The 18,769-nt window shown below is 40.9% G+C and overlaps 1 protein-coding gene across 2 annotated transcripts in view; it reads right to left on the bottom strand.

Moving 5' to 3' along the window:
* SYNJ2 (synaptojanin 2) overlaps window positions 1-18,769 on the bottom strand; it is a 68,373-nt gene that overhangs the window by 19,302 nt on the left and 30,302 nt on the right. For both annotated transcript variants that reach the window (XM_042017112.1, XM_042017111.1), the window contains exons 5-14: window positions 17,171-17,254; window positions 15,318-15,379; window positions 12,455-12,551; window positions 9,287-9,459; window positions 8,798-8,879; window positions 8,423-8,572; window positions 8,167-8,332; window positions 6,094-6,285; window positions 3,904-3,988; window positions 2,484-2,624 (exon numbers count right to left, since the gene is read on the bottom strand). In XM_042017112.1, coding sequence (XP_041873046.1) covers window positions 2,484-2,624; window positions 3,904-3,988; window positions 6,094-6,285; window positions 8,167-8,332; window positions 8,423-8,572; window positions 8,798-8,879; window positions 9,287-9,459; window positions 12,455-12,551; window positions 15,318-15,379; window positions 17,171-17,254 — 1,232 coding nt within the window. The remainder of the gene's footprint in view (window positions 1-2,483; window positions 2,625-3,903; window positions 3,989-6,093; window positions 6,286-8,166; window positions 8,333-8,422; window positions 8,573-8,797; window positions 8,880-9,286; window positions 9,460-12,454; window positions 12,552-15,317; window positions 15,380-17,170; window positions 17,255-18,769) is intronic.

Raw genomic sequence — 18,769 nt, 5'->3', positions numbered from 1 at the left:
AACAATTTACTGTTCATATGTGTTGAAACCCAACTTCACAGTTCATGATGGATTTTCCATTTAATTAAAGAGCAACAGATCATAACGCATAATTCTTTAAATCAGATGTGATAAAATCAGTGATTATTGGATACTATTTTTACTATTATAACTACTTATATGTAACTCCTCAAGTGGGTTCTGTACTGATGACAAACTGCTCAAAGTCTCCACGTTGTTAATTACTTATTATTTCAATGTGATGATTAGCACACACTTCACTACAGAAAGATAACTTGATAAAGCAGACCACCTGTTCTCAGGGTAATTTCTCCCAAACAGTCAGGCTACTCCAAGAACAAAGCATGGCTGGCTGATCAGATAAGTAAATGATGAGATCGTTGTTGTAGCCAACCCCAGCACCATGTATGTCTTTCCCAGTGAGAAAATTTTACTTTCCAGAGAAGAAGTCAAGCAGATATGACTAGAATATTATTGATTTTAAGAAGTGACATGCAGAAAACTGCTAAGTCTTATTTGAGATATTCTCAGAAATTCGTGATCTAAATGATGCAAGATGTTACAGGTCCCCTTTCACCACCCCCTTAATTTTCTTCTCTCTTCCTCCCCCATCTTTTGTACCTTTTTTTCTCCCTCTTTAATTTCCTGTCTTTTCCTGACAGCAGGACACCACCAGAAGACACCCTCAGGGAGGCAAAAGAGGAACATCAAAGTTTTCTAAGAAACAATGGGTTTTAAGCACTCCTACAGAAGCACGTGTTCAGTCTTTTCACTCTAAAGAGTTCTCCCTTCCTGCTGCCTGCCTACCCTCTCCTGACTGGTATTCAGCTGATTTGCATTAATGGCAAAGGTTATGCTGAGATAACCCACTTTAAATTCGACTCCTTGTATTTCATCAACCCTTTCACTGCTGTATAAACCGGCTACTGTCTCATGTTATTTCTCTATTCTCTATCTTCTGTCTAAATCTCTTCAATCTCTGTTAGCACAGAAGCCTGTTTTTGCACTTCTGATCTTTTTTCCTTTCCTTTTCTAGACACAGGAAAAAAATATGCAAGCATACAGGTTAGGTTTGATTATAGTCACATAACACAAAGCAGCACATTTGCCTTAAATGATGAAACTTGGTCACTAAAATCAAGCTCTCTTGAGTTTCAAATGGCTACATCCAATTTCTGTCAGTTTGACAACCGTGACAGAGTCACTGTGGTGTTCTGCTTCTGATTTCCATTTAAACCATGCATTTCCTACTGGATTACTCAAATGTTTTTTAAGTCAGGTGAAAAGTCAAAAACTGAGAGAAACACTTCTCCTCTGGACTGCTTTATAGCAGCAAAAAAAGTAATTCTTTAAAATAATTTTGAAAAAAGATTACTGGAAAGCAGCAATGCAAGACCATCAGAGTTACCTGGATTTCATTGTTCTGTCTGGCCTACAGCACTTGATGTTGCACAAGCTCTGTTCTGATGTTTCCAGCAGATATGAGATCACAGGGGAAAGAGGCAGCTTTTGATATTTTAATCATAAAATCCAGTGGCCAATCAGTGCCCTAATATGGGGTAGAGAGGAGTGTTTGGATCGTTGGGACCTTTAAGGTCAGACAGATGCCCGAAGATAGTTCTGACTATTCACTTCCTAAGCATTTACACTTAGCCTGCATAATTCTTGCCCACAGCAAAGGCATTTTGATGCAAGTTATCCCCGTGGGTCGGTAATCTTCTAGGAGGAGTTTGGTCACTCTCCAGGGACAGCTGAGCTAGTAAGCTCTGCACCCTCCGCACTAGGCACACAGTTCTCATGACATCTGGGAGAGACAAACACTTCATAGGTTCTCTTACATCTCAATTCTATAAAATGTCAAGGGGCAAAATTAGGTCTCTTTCCCCCGTCTGCCTTCCTACCTTTTCCACCATTCTTTTGAGGTCCAGAACTACCCCCGTTTCCATAAGGAAATAGTATGGACAGGGCTAGAAGGTAAAACCTGCCCTTCAGGCAGAGGCAGGCACTTGCCTTCATTTGGTGCATCAAACACTCTTGGACTTGCTAGCCCAAGTCATTCCTTTTCCAGAAAAGGACCACCTAAACAAGGTGCTCCACCCTGACTGCCCACCTGGAGCATGCCTGGCTTTTGAGCTAACTGGAGGAAGACACTGAGGCTGCCTGGCCTTTGTACTACCGAAGGGAGATGGACTCCAGCCTATTGCTGCCTGGAAGCATGCCTCTCTACCAGCTGAGCAGAGACCAGAATCCAGGTTTGCATGACTCCCACCAAGATGCACAATCACTCCCACGCTCTCTGGCCACACTCCAACACTGGATGTTACTGAAGACACAGGTTGGGTTTGGGGGCTTTTTTTTGTTTGTCTGGTCTGGGGGTTGTTGTTGGGTTCATTTTATTTTGGAGTGGGTTTTCTGCTTTGTTTTTGGTTTGGTGGGGTTTTGGGGTGGTTTTTTTTGTTTGGTTTGGTTTGGGTTTTTTTTACCTGATGAAGGGGACATGATATGGTCGTACAAAGATGAAAAGACAAACACCAACAAGCTGTGCTGATGTCAGCTGAATGTAGCGATGAGTCCTGGAAATAGCTTTCTGAAGCTGCTCTCCCCACATTTTTCTATTCGTTGTACTGGAACAAACATAAAATCATTTAATGGAATCAAAACAAACCACATACAGTCAATAAAATGAACAGATTAACTGTGCCTTAGGTTTACAGACATCCCATTAGGCTGTAGAACTTGAAGTGCTGTAGAATGCATGGCAGAGACCGATAATACCTCCTTGTAAGCCAGCCCAGAGTCAGCAGGGTCAGTGGGCCCAGGCACAGCACACAAATAGAGTTATCCTGCTTCTGGATGTGAGAGGGATTTTGTCTACCATGCTTAGAAAGATCCACACTCACATGACATTGGCTATACCTATTCACTGGGGATAATTGGAAGCTGATTATAGCAATCATAACCTTAAAAAACAATTTCCATATCAATCTCATGGCTTGTAAGATTTCTTATGTTCACAGTGAAGAGATCTTCTCTGGATTTTCTGACTGGAAGGTGACTGGCTACTCCCAGCTGTTGGCTGTTCTTAGCTAAGGTTTGTGAATGGGTGCATGTATACCTTCAGTGGATCTAGCTTTTTCTCTTCTCCAAAGTCAACATATCCACGCACATATACTGCCGGCCCAGCAGCCAACACTAAGCACTGCTGTAACTTGTCATTCCCAAAACAGACAACTAACTGACCAGCCTGATGAATCAGCATTGGAAACAATCTTCAGAGTTCCACCCCCATTCAGATTCACAAGGACCAGTAAACACAACAGCCTACTGCACATGCTGATATGCCAGCCTCAGGCTTTGCATGCAACTTCTCCAGCTGTAATTTTCATAACTACAACTAGCCACAGAGACATTTTTAGACAATTTTAGAATTCCTACATGAATGCAAAGTAGGCTTGTAGTAGTCATTGAGCACATTTTTCCAACATCAGACAGGGTTTTAAGGACAAGTGTTAAATCAATCTCAACCACCAGAATCCTTCTCTGCCAACATAAAGACTTAAGAGACTTAACAAACACAGTGCATTCTACTGTGCAAAAGTTCACAGAGAAAGAGCACTTTCAACACCATCCCAGTGACATTTGTTGATGGGAAATATATTTCCAGCTATGGTTGCAAGCAACAGACCTGGAAGGGAGTATTCGATACAAGTGAGCATAAAAATGAATACAGCCAGTTCCTTTGGGGAAAATTATGTTCTTTTTGTTGGGGTTTTGGATGGTTGGTTGGTTTGGTTTGTTTACATTTGTGGGGGTTTTCTTGGTAGGTTGGTTTTTTAGGTTGGTTTTTTAGATCGGTTGGTTAGGGGCTTTTGCTGTTGGTTTTGTTTGGTTTTTTTTACGTACCTGGCATTCACGATATTCCCTGCACTTAACTCAACCATCTCTTCAAATCCCACTGCAAATATGTCAGGAGGGCAGTTATCATCATCTGTTGGCAGGAAGGAAAAGTTATACCAGAATTACTATTTTGTTGTTTCTTCTAACAACTTGTATTCTAATTTCTGTCAGAGATCCTTCCTGTAGTTCTATCTTGTGTGTCCCCTGCCAAGCTATACATATTCATAGCTCCTTTAATCTAATCTCATAAAACATCCCCTGCAGTTCCTCTGAAATTTTTTCCTGCTTTTCTCCCACCAGTTGGTCTCCATCTCTCTTGCAGGAAGCAGTTCAGAACAGAACATTATATTGTAGCAGTGTTAAGATCTCTCTCCCCCACTCATCACTAAAGCCACAACATCTCACTACTCACCATCCTTTACCCACTTGTCATTTTACCCCACAACAACCCAACATGCTCTTCCTTTCTGACACAGATTCCTACATAACTGAACTTAATTGGCCACACACCAGTATGTCACCTCCATCTCAATGCCTTTAGTAAATTTATCTCATAGTTTAAGGATGCCTTCAAAGTTTCTTCTTGCCTTCTTTCTACCAAGTCCTTCTTAGATCACCTGTATTTAAGGTTAGGTCACTTTAGAGCACAGTGACTCCCCCTTCCCCGGCTCTGTGGATATTACTCTGAGAAAACACCAAAGATCAGATGCTCTCATATAATACTGTGAAGCAAATCTGTTGACCCATTAGGTCTGTCCATTGCCTAAAGAGGTTTTTTTTTTAAGTATTATATGGCCACAGTGACAGTAACTTAATTCAACATGAAGATCTAAATATAGACAAACATAGGAGCCTAAATCAGATCCGACTCAGAAAACACGACTGAAAAGTAAAATATGCAGCAACTCGCTGCAGACACAAGGGTGAAACTAGCACGACAGCTAGCCTCCTTTACTAGCTTAACCAGACAGGCACTGTCACATGTATTTCCCATTAATAATTTTGGACATCTGTCCTTGAGCACTTGCCCATTTGTGTAGGCACTGCACTGACATTAACATGGATACAGACATTTGCAGGGTCACACCCTAGCCCTGCCCGTTCACATAACTCAGCTCTCTTCCAGAAGCTGCTCAGACTGTCCATGTCACGGCTGCCTGTACCACGCAGCACTGCTCCTCTGGTTCTCTCAGGGGATGGCCTGGCAAAACTAACACATGACAGGCTCTCAGCAGATTTTAGTATCATGGGCATAGTCATGTTCTAACACATCTAAAGTGTTTCTGAAACAGACCTGACTGGACTAATCACTTACCTAGGCTGCTCAGAATACAGTGGTCTACACCTAATCACATACCACTCAGGAACTAAGGGTTCAAATTAGACAACTTGCATAAGGGAGCCAAGGATTTGAAGAATGTATTCCTGAGCTACAAGGTTAGGTACAGGACTATCCCTGTGATGCCTGCAGGCAACTAAACGTTCCACTGCAACAACAAAAGCATGGGTTTTGCCTTAGTTTTGCAACCACTCAATTTTTAAATGAGAGAATGTTCACTTTTCGTTTACCTTAATAAAACATCTGTAAATCAATTACAATACCTGACCTTGTGCCATAAATAAGAAATCCAGCAACCAATTTCATCAAGCCACAAGCAGAGGAGTTTTCTAAACTGCTAAAGAAAGGAAATATCACCTTCAGCAAAGTAAATCTTTTTGTCTGAAGGCTTTGATAGTAACATTTCCAGTCAAGCTCACAGTCCATATTGTACAGATATGAGAGACCTAGGAGGTGTTCTGATGGCACCTAAGCACATAGTTTCCGCCCACAATAAAGGGTAAAGAACAGAGATAAGGAAGAAGAAAATGACATGCAGGGTGCAGAATAGGCAGATACATCCCATGATGGCATGAAAGAGAGCTCTGAATTCTGACCTGCTGAAGGTTTGAAACAGTCACATGGACTGTTTCAAAGTGTTCAAAGCACTCTGACTATCAGGAGCTCTTCACACACCATTCCACTTCTGCACGGAGGCAGCAAAAGCATGGAGGAGCTGCATACACCCCTAAGAACTGTCAGAAAATGCCTTCCAAAATGCACTGCCTTTGAAAGGCTGGTCAAATCTTGTGTCCTGACTCACTGTCTCTAGAGATGCCAGCAAATACTGCTTACACATTTTAACTGTGAAGCCTTACCTTGAAATTCTGAAACTCCTGAGAGCTTGGGAGAATCCAGCAGCCAGTCTGTCAGCTCACTGGTACCAAGGATGTTGCTTCGAAACTGCTTTCCCCCATTCACATTCCAGGTCCCCGTGGCAACACGAACACGCTTGGAGCTTGTGAATTCAAACTGACGCTCTGACATGGCCTTCAGAATACTTGGAGTTACTGACAGAAGAGGGCAGAGAGAAAGATGGTGTGTAAAAGAAGAATGTGCTGTAAAAGGAAAGAAACAATCCAGACAGCAGCAGCACAGTCACTGTGAAATAATGACATTACCCTAGCAGGAACAATACAAAAGGTAGGGAACAACTCCTATGGAAATGGCAATAACTACAAGATAACTGGCGTTGATGTCAGCAATTTCTCTTCCAGAAAGCAGGCACCCTTTAAAAGCTTGGGAAGGGCTGGTCACTCACTTTCAGCCTACATTTTTCTGTACTTCTTCAAATAAAAAGCAAAAAATTATTTTAATTCCCATAATCTTTTCAGTTTAGTCTATAGTGCTGTCATGGTTTAAACCCACTGGGCAACCAGGGCCTAGTAGTGCTCATCCCAGCCACTCACTCCCTCCCTGCCCCCGCAGCGAAATGCAGCAGAGAATCACAAGAGTAAAAGTGAGAAAACTCATGGATTGAGATAAAGACAGTTTAATGGGACAGAAAAGGGAAACGAAAAAAAGATAATAGAATTAGAATATAGAAAACAAGTGTGGTACAATGTAAATTCTCCCTGCTCCCCAACCAATGCCCAGCCAGTTCCAAAGCAGGAGCCCCCAGTCAGCTTTGCCCCCCCAGTTTATATACCAAGCATGGCATCATATAGCATAGTATATTCCTTTGGCCATTTGGAGCCAACTGTCCTGGCTGCATCCTTTCCCAGCTTCTTGTAGCCCTCCAGCCTTCTGAATGGGAGAGCATGAGAAGCTGAAAAGTTCTTGACTTAGTATAAACACTATATAGCAACAACTAAAACCATCAGTGTGTTACCAACCTGCTGTGGTTTAAACCCAGCTGGCAACTAAGTACAACACACAATCACTCGCTCACTCATTAGTCTCATATTAAATCCAAACCACAACAGTATACAAGACACTAGGAAGCCAATGAACTCTATTCCTGAAACCAGGACAAGCAATCAAGCATGTCACAATTTACAACTTCAACTGAAGCCCTGAGAAGTTTAGAATGTGGAAGATGGAGAACAGCACAGAGTTTCACATCAGTACAAATCTAGCACTGTGATGGCTCTCTAACCTGGTCAAAACTCCTCACAGGAAACTGCTATATTTTCACGTATTTTGCTGAGTATAGAAAATTAGTGGTGTGCTTTTGCTTTCTAATCAAATGAAGCAGAGCTAATCTTTAACTACCTGACTTGCATTGGCAGTCAGGCACAGAGAAGTTATCTATATTTCCCTTGAGATCCACATCAGGGAACAAGCCCAGGACTGAATGATTCTCTGGAGTAAACTGACCACCCAATACTGCTTGTGGGTGAAATTATCATGTATTTTGCATGTAAATATCTTCTCAGAGAGAGCTGAGTTTATTCTAGATGGGTGCAAACAAATGTGTCTATGTTGTGGACTATTAGGGGCCTGGAGTAAAGCAGTAAATGAACTAAAATAACAGAGATGTGCCTTTAAAGATCCAAATGGGCTGAAAGCATGTGCAAACAGCAAGGACACAAATAAGGAGATAAAAAGGCTGAGCTCAAGAGACTTCCTCAAGACAAACTCAGACAGGACCAGACTGGGAATATAGCCCTAAAATCCTTCCCTCTGGTCCAACTCTGAACTGTCAGAGAATAACACTATCAAAGAGCAGAAAAACATACTCAAAAGTTCAAAACAAAATATGAGAAATAAGCACAGTGGAATTAAGACACACAGAGTTGTGCTATCGTCACTTGAATGTAGTGCTTTAAACAACAGATCTGTACAAAAGCAGCTTATTTATTGATTTTTTTTCAAAAGAGTACAATTGCTTATATCTGACAGCTAAAAGCACATACAAAAGAAAAGTGAAGGGCTTATACTGGCTTTACCCAGCAGTGCAGTCTGGTCCATGAGCATCTTGCCTTTGTCTGCATATTCCTCACGGAAGAAGTCACCCATGAGCAGCAACTCGATGGCTTCCTGCTTTACTGTGTCCAAGAAATTTGACTGGATGGTACGAGAAACAGAGCGGGCACCATCCTTGAGCTTCCCAACCTACATCAGACAGGAATTATGAGTGCAAGTGACACTAAATAGGACATCTTTCTTTACTTGTAAATAAACAGTTTTGCCATTTTTCTTTACCTTGTTCTTCCCCTCAAGGGCACGACTGCCACTAAATACTCTGCTCAGATTCTGACCATTGAGAGTCCACATCTCCTTGTAGGATTCCACAAAGCGCTCAATTATAGGTTTAGAATTCAAACCAAGACTCTCTAATTGAGCAAACAGTATCTGAATTAGGTGCAGAAGGAGAAAAAAAAACAAGAAAGAAACCAACATTGTTTTTAAATGTGCTTTTTTGCTTTTTATCCTCAGTATTCCAGCCAGCACCATTCTGTATCAGAGCTGGCAAGACACTCGCATAACTGAGACTTACAGCCTCTTTCCTGTTTGTCCCATGGAACAGCCAATGTATGCACTACAGGTGTCCCACAGAAGGTCCTCTGACAAACTCACCTCCAGTGCAACGAAGGACTGTACACTATTAGAACGATCCAGGCAGTCCAAACAATTCATTCGAAAAGTACCTGTCTGCAGACTTTGGTAACCAAACACAAGAGGAGGGAGGAGAAAATGGTATATTTTAAAACAACATCTAATCATGAGTTGATTGAACAAGATCATCAAATGTTCAGCCTGAATATACCCACCCACATTTTGATGGTGCAAGCACACTGTGCACAATATATTCCATTAACACATCTCATTACTTGACCATGTCTGCAACACTATATTGGCAAATCCATGCACTAGTAAGTTTGCAGATTTAAAACCATGGAGATGCAATTAAGACAATCATTGATTTAGCACCAAGACTACACTTTGTCTCAAAATTGTATTTCAAGATTGTCATTTACAGTCATGGTCCGAAAACAGCAAGAAACCTGGGAAGGCCAGGACAAACAGTGCCCAGCTACACTGGCACAGAGGGGCAGAGACACTCACCGTGGACTTACATGCTCGCCCTTTGTGAAGATTCCAAAGTCTTCCCAGTGCAACTTCAGCTGAGGCCTCAGCAAATTTTCCAGTTTCTCAGTTTTCCCACCTTTTGCAAATTGGTGGTAGTCAAAGTTTATCATGGGACTGTCTTCTGCATGGGAAGAGGCCCATAGCAGTTTCTGTTTAGATAAGAGAGTGAAGGAAAACAAATCCTGCTCAAGCCATGTGTAAGGATTGATACCAGCATGCTTTTATCATTAATAAGCCTTGACTGTTATTCACATAATTCATAGGGAATTCTGAAAGGCCAGACATGAAAAAAGCAACTGAAGTTCCTCGTTTGTTTTCTTCACAGAAGTAAACCTGACTGTTAGAACCCAATTTTCCTGCAGGGGAACGCAAACTGTAACTGCAAAGTATACATCAGAATTGTGCTGTGGCTGGTGGCAGCCCTGCAGCAGTGGGCTGCTGCTACCTCTCTGCATGAGGGTGGACAGCAACAGCGATGGTCTAGGCAGGCTTAGGGGGAGGAAGTAAGTAAGGAATTACATCCCAGGAAATGTACTATTAAGTGTTTGTGGTAAACTGCAGAAGTGAAAGAAGAGGCACAAATAGCCTCGCTATTTCATCTCCAATTTCAATGACCTCACATCTATTTCCATAATCCCAACAAATTTCATTACGGTATCTGCAACAAATCCAACAGTAATACATCCTGTTCTCCACAAGAAAGCCAGAGAGAACAATTACATTAACTCCAACTATGCAAGCCTTTGTCTATCCTCTTCCCTCCTGCACATTTTCACCCCAAGAGATGGATGCTTTTCTCCACTTACATTGTGACACACACTGGACAAAACAAATCTGATATTACATTGAAAGTGTACGTGTAGCAGTTACACCAGCATAATCGTATTGAGTAAGCCATTAAGCCTTTCCTGCAGAAACAAATTTAAAGGCAGTGCTTGGAAAGAGACCTGTAAAATGTATTTCATTAGACTGTTACTGTTCACACCCCAATCTGCCCTTGCAGATGCTGGCACTAGTAATGCACTTGAGGATGACATTTACCCACTGCCGCAGTGTAAATTATTGTCAGAGTATTCGCAACTCTACACTGCAGCCTTGCTTTCACTGTAAATATAATTACAACTGTTACAGGGAAAGCTCATGGGAGGAACAGCGTTTCCTGGGAACAGTATTGATTTTTGGTCTGGTAGCAGCTGATTCAGGTAACAGATAATGAATGGTAAATGAATGGTAACCCTGCCATTCTGATCAAGAGAGCCCAGCAGCAGTAATTACAAGAATAATTTGAACCAACACTGATAAGAATGAATAAGGTTGAAGCAAGAGTGGAGAGAAGAGGAAGAAATAAAAGCGAAAGAAAGATGGAGAAACTAATGACAGAAGAGGAGACAGGTTTGCAACCCTAATCACACTCCTATGAATTACTTTATTTATAATTCCAGCCCTTCAAAATTATCAAAGTAAAATTAACTCTATATTATTTCCTAACATCCCTTTCTTAAAACACAAAGGTAAAGAAATGACCAAGGAGTCATTTTGAATGATTACAAAATTTTGCTTTTCAGTGATCTCAGTCTAAATTCTTTGAGCTCACAAGGTATGTTCAGAGTTTATTTATTTTTAAAGTAGGCAAAAAATGTAACAATTTAAACAGAACAGGTCTTTATTTAAATTAAATTAACAAATGCAAGGTCTTATTCTGAAGATGCCCGGTTTCTGACTAATTTCTGGTTGCATGATACAGGCTAGAACATGGTCTTCGACAATGCGAGAGTTTGAGAGAGTATCAGTAGTAAATTAACAACAAATGTTGTATTTTTATCTGCGTAAGTTATTTGAGCATTTCAGAATTTGTTATCTCTTACCTTTAAGTTTCAGTGGGGTTTGCAAAACAAACTAGAAAAGCTGTTTTAAAGAGAGGGAAACCAAAAGATTACAGAGGCTAAGCCGTGTCATGCAGAAATTCAGTAAGAAGCTGAAAACAGAAGCTAGGACTAGACTTCACTTCTGTGCCTTCCTCATTGCCTTGCAAGCTTTAGTCATAATCACTTTCTTTGGCCACATTCTGTACAAGGGGAGAACTTCACTCTGTCATTTTCTGCTGGGGAAGCAGATAGTCCTTCCCAGCTTTTTTGTAGGAGGAGAAAATGGTCACACAGAAAAACTGACAAAAACCTTGACACTCCCTGTAAGTTCACGATTGCAACAGAGGGACAGAAATCAGACACTACCACTTAACCACAATTTTAATTTTGCTTAGCTTCACATAGTAAACATTTCAGCTCAGAACTGCTGGTATCACTCTTTACCAATGATATATACATGGCACTTACTACAGGTGTGTACTTAAATCATGCTATCATCAGTTTTAGGACCATAATCTCCGAAGAATCTATGTCAGTTTGCTAAAGCAACAGGCACTTAAGGAGGCAGACTTCCATCAACCTCCAGCCAGATTCAGGCAACTATTGCACTGCTGCAAACCCCACTCAGTGCCAATCTGTGGCTTTAAGGTCACACTAGTTTTAAAAAGAATACCACACTAGAACAAAGCACAGTTTTAGTTCTACAATACCTGACATCCTTGCTTTCAGGTATTAGTTGTGCCTAGGGTCACGCAGGGGCCAGGAAAATCTCTCTCCATATACCAAACTCTCATCTGGTGCTCAGGCAGCCAATTCCCAACACAATCAGTGCTGGATAGCTATTTCCCATTACTATCAGAGCAAGACAGCTTAGTGATGCTAAGTCACTATGCTCAGTGATTGAGGCTCAGGGCCCAGCCCCCAGGCAGTTCTGGCAATCCCAGGGGGCCCCTGACTGCATAGGTGGCTACATACAATGCCAAAGCTGACTATGATTCACTTTTGCAAGTATGAACTACCCTTAGGACTATTTGGGCAATTTCTTTATAAGTTTGGTTAAAGACAACGTACACAAATGTATGACGAAGTAAGCAGAAAGGAAGTGCTGGAAATTAAGCCATGAGACCAAGAAGCACTATTCTCAGTATGTAGCATGTGGCAAAGGGTTAACATAATTTCTTTAGATATATTATTCATCACCTCCTGGGCCAGAAGGAAAACAGAAAAACATGGAGGCTCAAGGGAAATCAGCTGTTAAAATGAAAATTATTGCATTTACCTTAAAAGCTCTGTTGAGCACTTCCTCTCCTCCTCTGCTTCCCAACAGGTTAACGATCACTTGTTTTCCATACTGCTCTTTCAGAAGCATCATATGCCTACAGCAAAAGTAACCATAATAGGTACAAACAACACCACGTTACTTTGCCTACTGCCATTTTCAACATACAGAAGTAGAGATCACTGGTGGTTTCATCCAGCAGAAAGTTTCAGCCACACCATCTACAGACATCTTCCAAGTTTCCTTGCAATAAATTATTACAGTAAAAATGGTGAAAGTACACAATTAATAGATATAGCACTTCGTACTGAACTTAAAGAAGTGTCTTAGGAAATAGGTCCCAAATCTTTTATGTCACTGTTAGCTTTGACATTGCCCTTATGCTCCTACCTCTTGGCTGTTAGCCTAGGAACTACACAGGAAAGACAAGAAGAGAAGTAAAAGTATTACACTTCAACAGGAATTGCCTGGCATCTTGCAGAGCTGAGACTACTAAGAGTCAGCAGCAGCAACGGGGCCTATGACTCCAGTGCCAAGGCCAGAGAGGTCCAAACACATGTCATGGGTGACAGGGTTCAAATATCTCTGAGCTACTACAACGTGGAGACATTCACTCTGAAATCAAGCAGGAAGATTAGTAATCATAAGAACTGCTGCACTGGATCAGAACAAAGGTCCTTTTAGCCAAGTTGTCTGGCCCAGATTCTTCAGGAAAAGCACAAAATAGGACAAGTATAAAGTGGGCTGGTTGTTTTGTCTATGTCACGAAAATCTTGAAACCTGACATTTAGGGACTCTCAAGAGCTTTTAGCAAGATGCCGAGACACCCATTCTTCCCTCAATACATCTTTTTCAAGTTGGCATGCATGGTCTACAGAAGCTGTGCTGGCTCATCAAGAAAGAATTAGATCTTAAAATTGATTTCCATCCTTTACAGACAACGCTGTAGTAGTACTTAAGAGGAAGCTGGATAGAAATAGAAAGAAAAATAAAATAAACACTCACAAAAATGAGAAGTTATTACATGCTGCAAAATGACATGTAATGGCAAAGTGTCAGAAAAACAGCAAGAACACATCTTCCGGCATGACTCTTTAAATCGTTTAACCAGAAATAAGTTACACAGAAAACCATGGAAGGGGAGAAAAGAAAGAAGTCATCAGCATTGCCTTCAGGAAACACAGCTAAATATATTTTCTGGTGCATTCTTGATTCTGCAACCAGTTCTCTGTATGCCAACTCTTCCCACACAGTTGCACCTCTCTGATTGCAGCATCAAGATCCTACCTCTCTGCCAGTGTTGCTTCCTCCCAACAAAACTACTGAAGCTCAAGTCGCCTGTTTGAGTATCTTAAGCAAAGCTCCCTGTGGATTTCTCAGGGAGAGAGACAGGATGAAAAAATATCTTCTAACAAGATTATCATCCCTTTCTCACGTGGTTAAATGTAACAGGCTAAATTAACATCTCAGAAAAGCTGTAGCAGGTTGCTAAATTCCAGTGTACTTTTCCATATAATCAGTCACCTATTCCTTGCCCATTTTCAAAGGACTGTCTTTTGCAAATTGGTAAGCAGAGAGATCCCTAAGTTCATTTAACTTAAAGGCACAAGGGAAAGAAGGAACAGTGCAAGTTTATCCGTATGTTCACGTTTCTAAGGAGAAAGCTATTCACCAGTTGTATTAGTGTCAGGGATAAATGGTCTTATGGAGTTGCTCCTTCCTGAGCTACTCTCAATTTCATGGGCAGTACAAGAAGATGCTAAATAAGTTATTGTTTTCCTCTTGTATGAAATATATCTGCTGTGAAATGCAGACCTCTAAGATGGAACTTCAGGGACACTGCCAGGGCAAGTTATCACAGCACCAGATGGCCATGAGACCAAGAGTCTCAAAGGCACTTGAATTCAGTAGGATCTAAGAGCCTTAAAAGCTTGGAGAATGCAGGCCGAGAACCTCTGGAGCAGAGACTGCTATGGTGCATAGTCCCTTTAGATTTTAATCCCTGTTTGGGGTCTTCAGCATTGCAAAACCATTAACAGTTACTAATGTCCTGTTTGCTAATAGTTGCAGTTATAAAGAGGCTTTACTCAAAATCAACATACACCCTGTTCTCCCAAAACCAAACCAAAACAGAAATTAATCATTTGATCTGCACTTAAAAGGTGAAAATTTCCCACAGATCAAATTCTTCATGAGCTTTTCAGGCACTGTTCCCATGGATATCAGTAGAAATATGCCCTTAGAGGATAGCACTTCCTAGTCAGACATTCAAAGGAATCAAGCTAATGCATGTGTTTTTCTACAGCTTCCAGCTGACAAACAGAGTCTTAATGGTTTAAAAAGGTCTACAAGCCAGTCTTTGCATAAAATAGAAAACATCAGCATAATATCATCATACAACACTGGTCACAATAGCAGGCACTGTTCTATTTCTGCATGGGAGTAAAACAGTGAGGAAAAAACAAATCCAGAATGGTGTGAAAGCAGTGTTTACTCTTTAACTACCTCGGTTACAGTGGTAAAGCACACATAATCTGTGTACAATACGTGTAAACTCACATCTGTTGGCTCACAAAGGTTTACACAAACCCTTCTTTTGCATATCACTCAGCATTTCTAAACTTTTACAGGAATAAGCTGGAAGACCAAACTAATTCAATTACCACTGAAAACAAGAAGGAAAAAAGCACAAAAATAAGTGACTAAATTAAGTAAACCAATCTAATAATGTGCCACACCTGGGGGATTGGCCACATCATCTGAGAGATATTTCACATCTCAGGATTTTCTAGGAAGACAGAGTTGTGGAATCTTGGTTACATGCCAGGCTGCTGTGTTGCTGCCAAAGTGGAATGAAACTTACCTGTCAAAGGCAGGGGCATTGGCTTCCAGACCTCTGTTAAGCCTTAAATGGCGGGAACCAACCTAAAATAAAATATTAGAAGACCAAGAAAGAGAAAAACTTCTTAAACTGCTAGAATTCTAAGTCACTAGATGTCTCCCTTTTTCCTTCAGAGAAAAACCCCTTTTTTAACAGCACCAAACACCTCTAACAGACTCCAACCACCCCCACACATAATATCCTTAACACAAAAGCCCCAGCTTTTATTAGACAACATTTACAATTAAAAGTGAAAACACAATTACCATTAACCAAAGGGATACCTACACATCTTTTTATGGCCAAACAAATCACATCTCTTTGCCAGCTTCCTCTTGCAAATAGCACACACTGCCTCACATGAGTATTCTGTGAGCCCAGCACTCTTACTGCCCTTGCCTTGGTAGAAAAGGCTGCATTTACACCAGTTCCATGGGTTGTGTATTCTGACTCTTTCAAAAGTATCACAACAGTGATTCAAAAATATAAAGGATGAAATTCTGTGCCATCAAACTAACAGGGCTTTTGATATGGATGTCAACAACAGTAGCCTCAAGCTCCTTTTGAATGGTAGCTACTGTTATTACAGTATGCAGAGGGCTTCTTTCCTCTCCAAAAACTACACTCCTAAATACATATAGGACCATGCATTGTTTCCTACACTTTATCATCTTTGTTTTTCATGAAGTTGGTTTCTGCAATTCTTTCTAACACTAGTGCCAGTACATTCACACCCAAGGAGTAAGAGTACATAATCTAATCCAGATTAGGCAAAAAACCCCAGGCCTACTAAAAAATTGAAAATTCTGTTTAACTAGAGATATTATCCACTAGTCAAAAATACTTGAGGCAATGCTCAATGTCTCTGTAACATACAGAACAACACTGCTGGATACAGCTACACCACGGGCAGGACACGCACAATCATACGGACAAACGTGTTTCATAAAAAGAAGCAAGTGTTGCGCTGGATGGTGCTAACAGACAGCAACAAAGATCCTTTAGTCATTTCCTTTTGTGCTAAATCCAGTGCCTCTGAATAGTACATAGGTTCTAGTTTAATGATCAAAAAAAGATCCATGTAACCTTTAAAGCATCTTAAAAAAACAGTTATGTGATGTATTTTCTCTACTAATACACATGAATATATGTGCATACTCATTTCTGTTGCTTATCCCTCTGTTAAGAGAATGTAAAGTGTGCTAGGAAGATTCTTATTTGGGCTTACAACTGTATATAACTGCAAGTCACAGACCACATGTAATCCATTAAATTTGATGCAATAATCTCCTGATGAAATCCTACATCTCTGCCTCACAGAAGATCAGATGAGATCATTATCACCCTTTTGACTGAAATCTAGCAAACACACCATCCAGATGCGTTACTTTGTTTCAAGGTAGCATGCTCCTGTAGAGGTACTGGTATCCCTAGATACTCCAATTGTATTGTGGAGGTCCATATCATCAAGCGAACCAGTCATTTCAGAGGAATAGGTTATTCCAAATAAAACTGAAAATGTTATAAAGATATAGCTGTAACCTTCATTTTATAACACTAGGACACAAAGCCTTACAAACAGTTCCCTGTAGAGGGACTCAAATGCACAAAAATATTAAACTTGAGTTACCTATAGCCATTTGTCTGGTATAGTTCTGTTTATCTAAACACACGAAATTTCCTACAAGGTAAACCTAAAATGAAAGGGCTCACCAGTTTCACAGAACGAGCTTTGAAGCCTCATTTTAAAAAAAAAAAAATTATGTTTTTTGTTAATTCTAAATTATAAGTAGCAAGAGAGAGAAGCAAGGTAGGCTTCCTGATTATTTCTTTACCTGAAGCCTTGTTTGCTCCCAAAACAGTGGAACAGAACCTCTGATCTGCACAAAGGAAGAGACATCATCATCCAAGTAGATTGTCTGCAAAAAATAAAATAAAGGAAAGGTGTTCTGCAGTTAGATCTATCAGCGGCCCCTTCAGCAGGTGACAGTTAAAGACACTGAACTGAAAGGGTAAAAAAAGTAAACCATGTATCTCCCGGTATCCACTTACCACTCAGCCTCTTTTCCATAGTCTCACAGGCAGTGGAACAAAGCACAACGTATTTGCTTTCATGTCATCACAGCAGATTCAATTCACTTCTCACCAGAAACAAGAGAAAACTTAAAACACCACCACATCTTCCATCCACAATCAAGATGGATTTGATCTACTGGTGGAGGCACTCAGAAAGACCATGCATATACTCTCCTGCTGTCCCTCTCACAAAACTTAACTGTGCAAAATGTCATTGCTCCTTGTGACTGATGATGGGTAACGTCAGGTGGGGGATAAGCTTATCTCCTGCTGTATTTACCCTTTCTTATTTCACTGCATGCTGTGCCTTGTCAGAGAGTCCAAATAAAACTCTGTGAAACCAGCAGCTTTGCCACTCCCATCCTGAGGTACAGTGAAAGCAATGTGATTTACTTCTTTTCCTCTTGCTTACAGCAAGAGGTCCCAAACTCTCCATTTCCTTTCCTAACCAGACCTCAAGCTCTCCCTTTATGTGTTCTTATGATAACTGTTAACAAGGTGATTTTGAGGCAAATCTATACAAAGACTGACTTCCCCTTTTGCCTTCTCCCATCCACAGCCCCCAGTCGAAGTGTTGCACTGTGTGTTAACATAGCATAAAAGGTACTATCTCCAGATTCAATATGACCACAGAGCAACTGTGCAACGCCCAGCTCACTCCTCTGGCCTATACTTAGCAGTGGAATCCTGGCTGCTTTCCACAGGGGATACATGATACACATGATACACATCTCCGTTATCTCATGCATGACAATGAGTGTTCTGCAGCCCCTGGGAGGAATGGTATCCAGGTTATCTAGGTAGCTGCACTAACCACATCATATCATTTGGCACAGCTGCTGCTAGCTGGCTAGTAGCTCTGAAAATGGAATAGAACATTAAAATGGGTTTCTCTACAGCTTTAAAGTGTTTTGTCTTTTTGGATTTGCCACTAGATGTGGCCAATGGGTGGCACAGGGAAAGTGCCTGACCTTGACCTCTCATCTTCATAAGCATGATCAATGTACAATTTTTAGAGCTGTATGTGTGAAAAAAAGAAGAGGTGGGTATTTAGATAAAACTGGTGACAAAATATTTATCGAATATTTACCATATTTTCGCAGAGCACTTAAAACTGTCTCCATTTCACTAAGGTGAAAGATTTAAGTGGCTTTGTCATGGACATAATGTCAGTGTTAGAAGGATAGCCAGCCCAGATGGAGTGCAAAACAGTATTTCGATTTTTTTCACCTCTCACCAAAGCCTTAAGAATGCTTTTCTCTGTTACATTCCCTCCTAGCACAACCCCCTGCAAGAGAGGTGTTGCTCAGAGAAGCTTTCTTGCAAGGCCTGTGTCACAGTTTGAGTAATGTGGCTCT

The sequence above is a fragment of the Corvus kubaryi genome, unplaced genomic scaffold, assembly GCF_017639235.1.
Source record: "Corvus kubaryi isolate FWS band 111438036 unplaced genomic scaffold, C.kubaryi_AGA036_p1.0 split3-73, whole genome shotgun sequence".
Lineage (NCBI taxonomy): Eukaryota > Metazoa > Chordata > Aves > Passeriformes > Corvidae > Corvus > Corvus kubaryi.
This window is presented reverse-complemented; position numbering and strand designations above follow the sequence as displayed.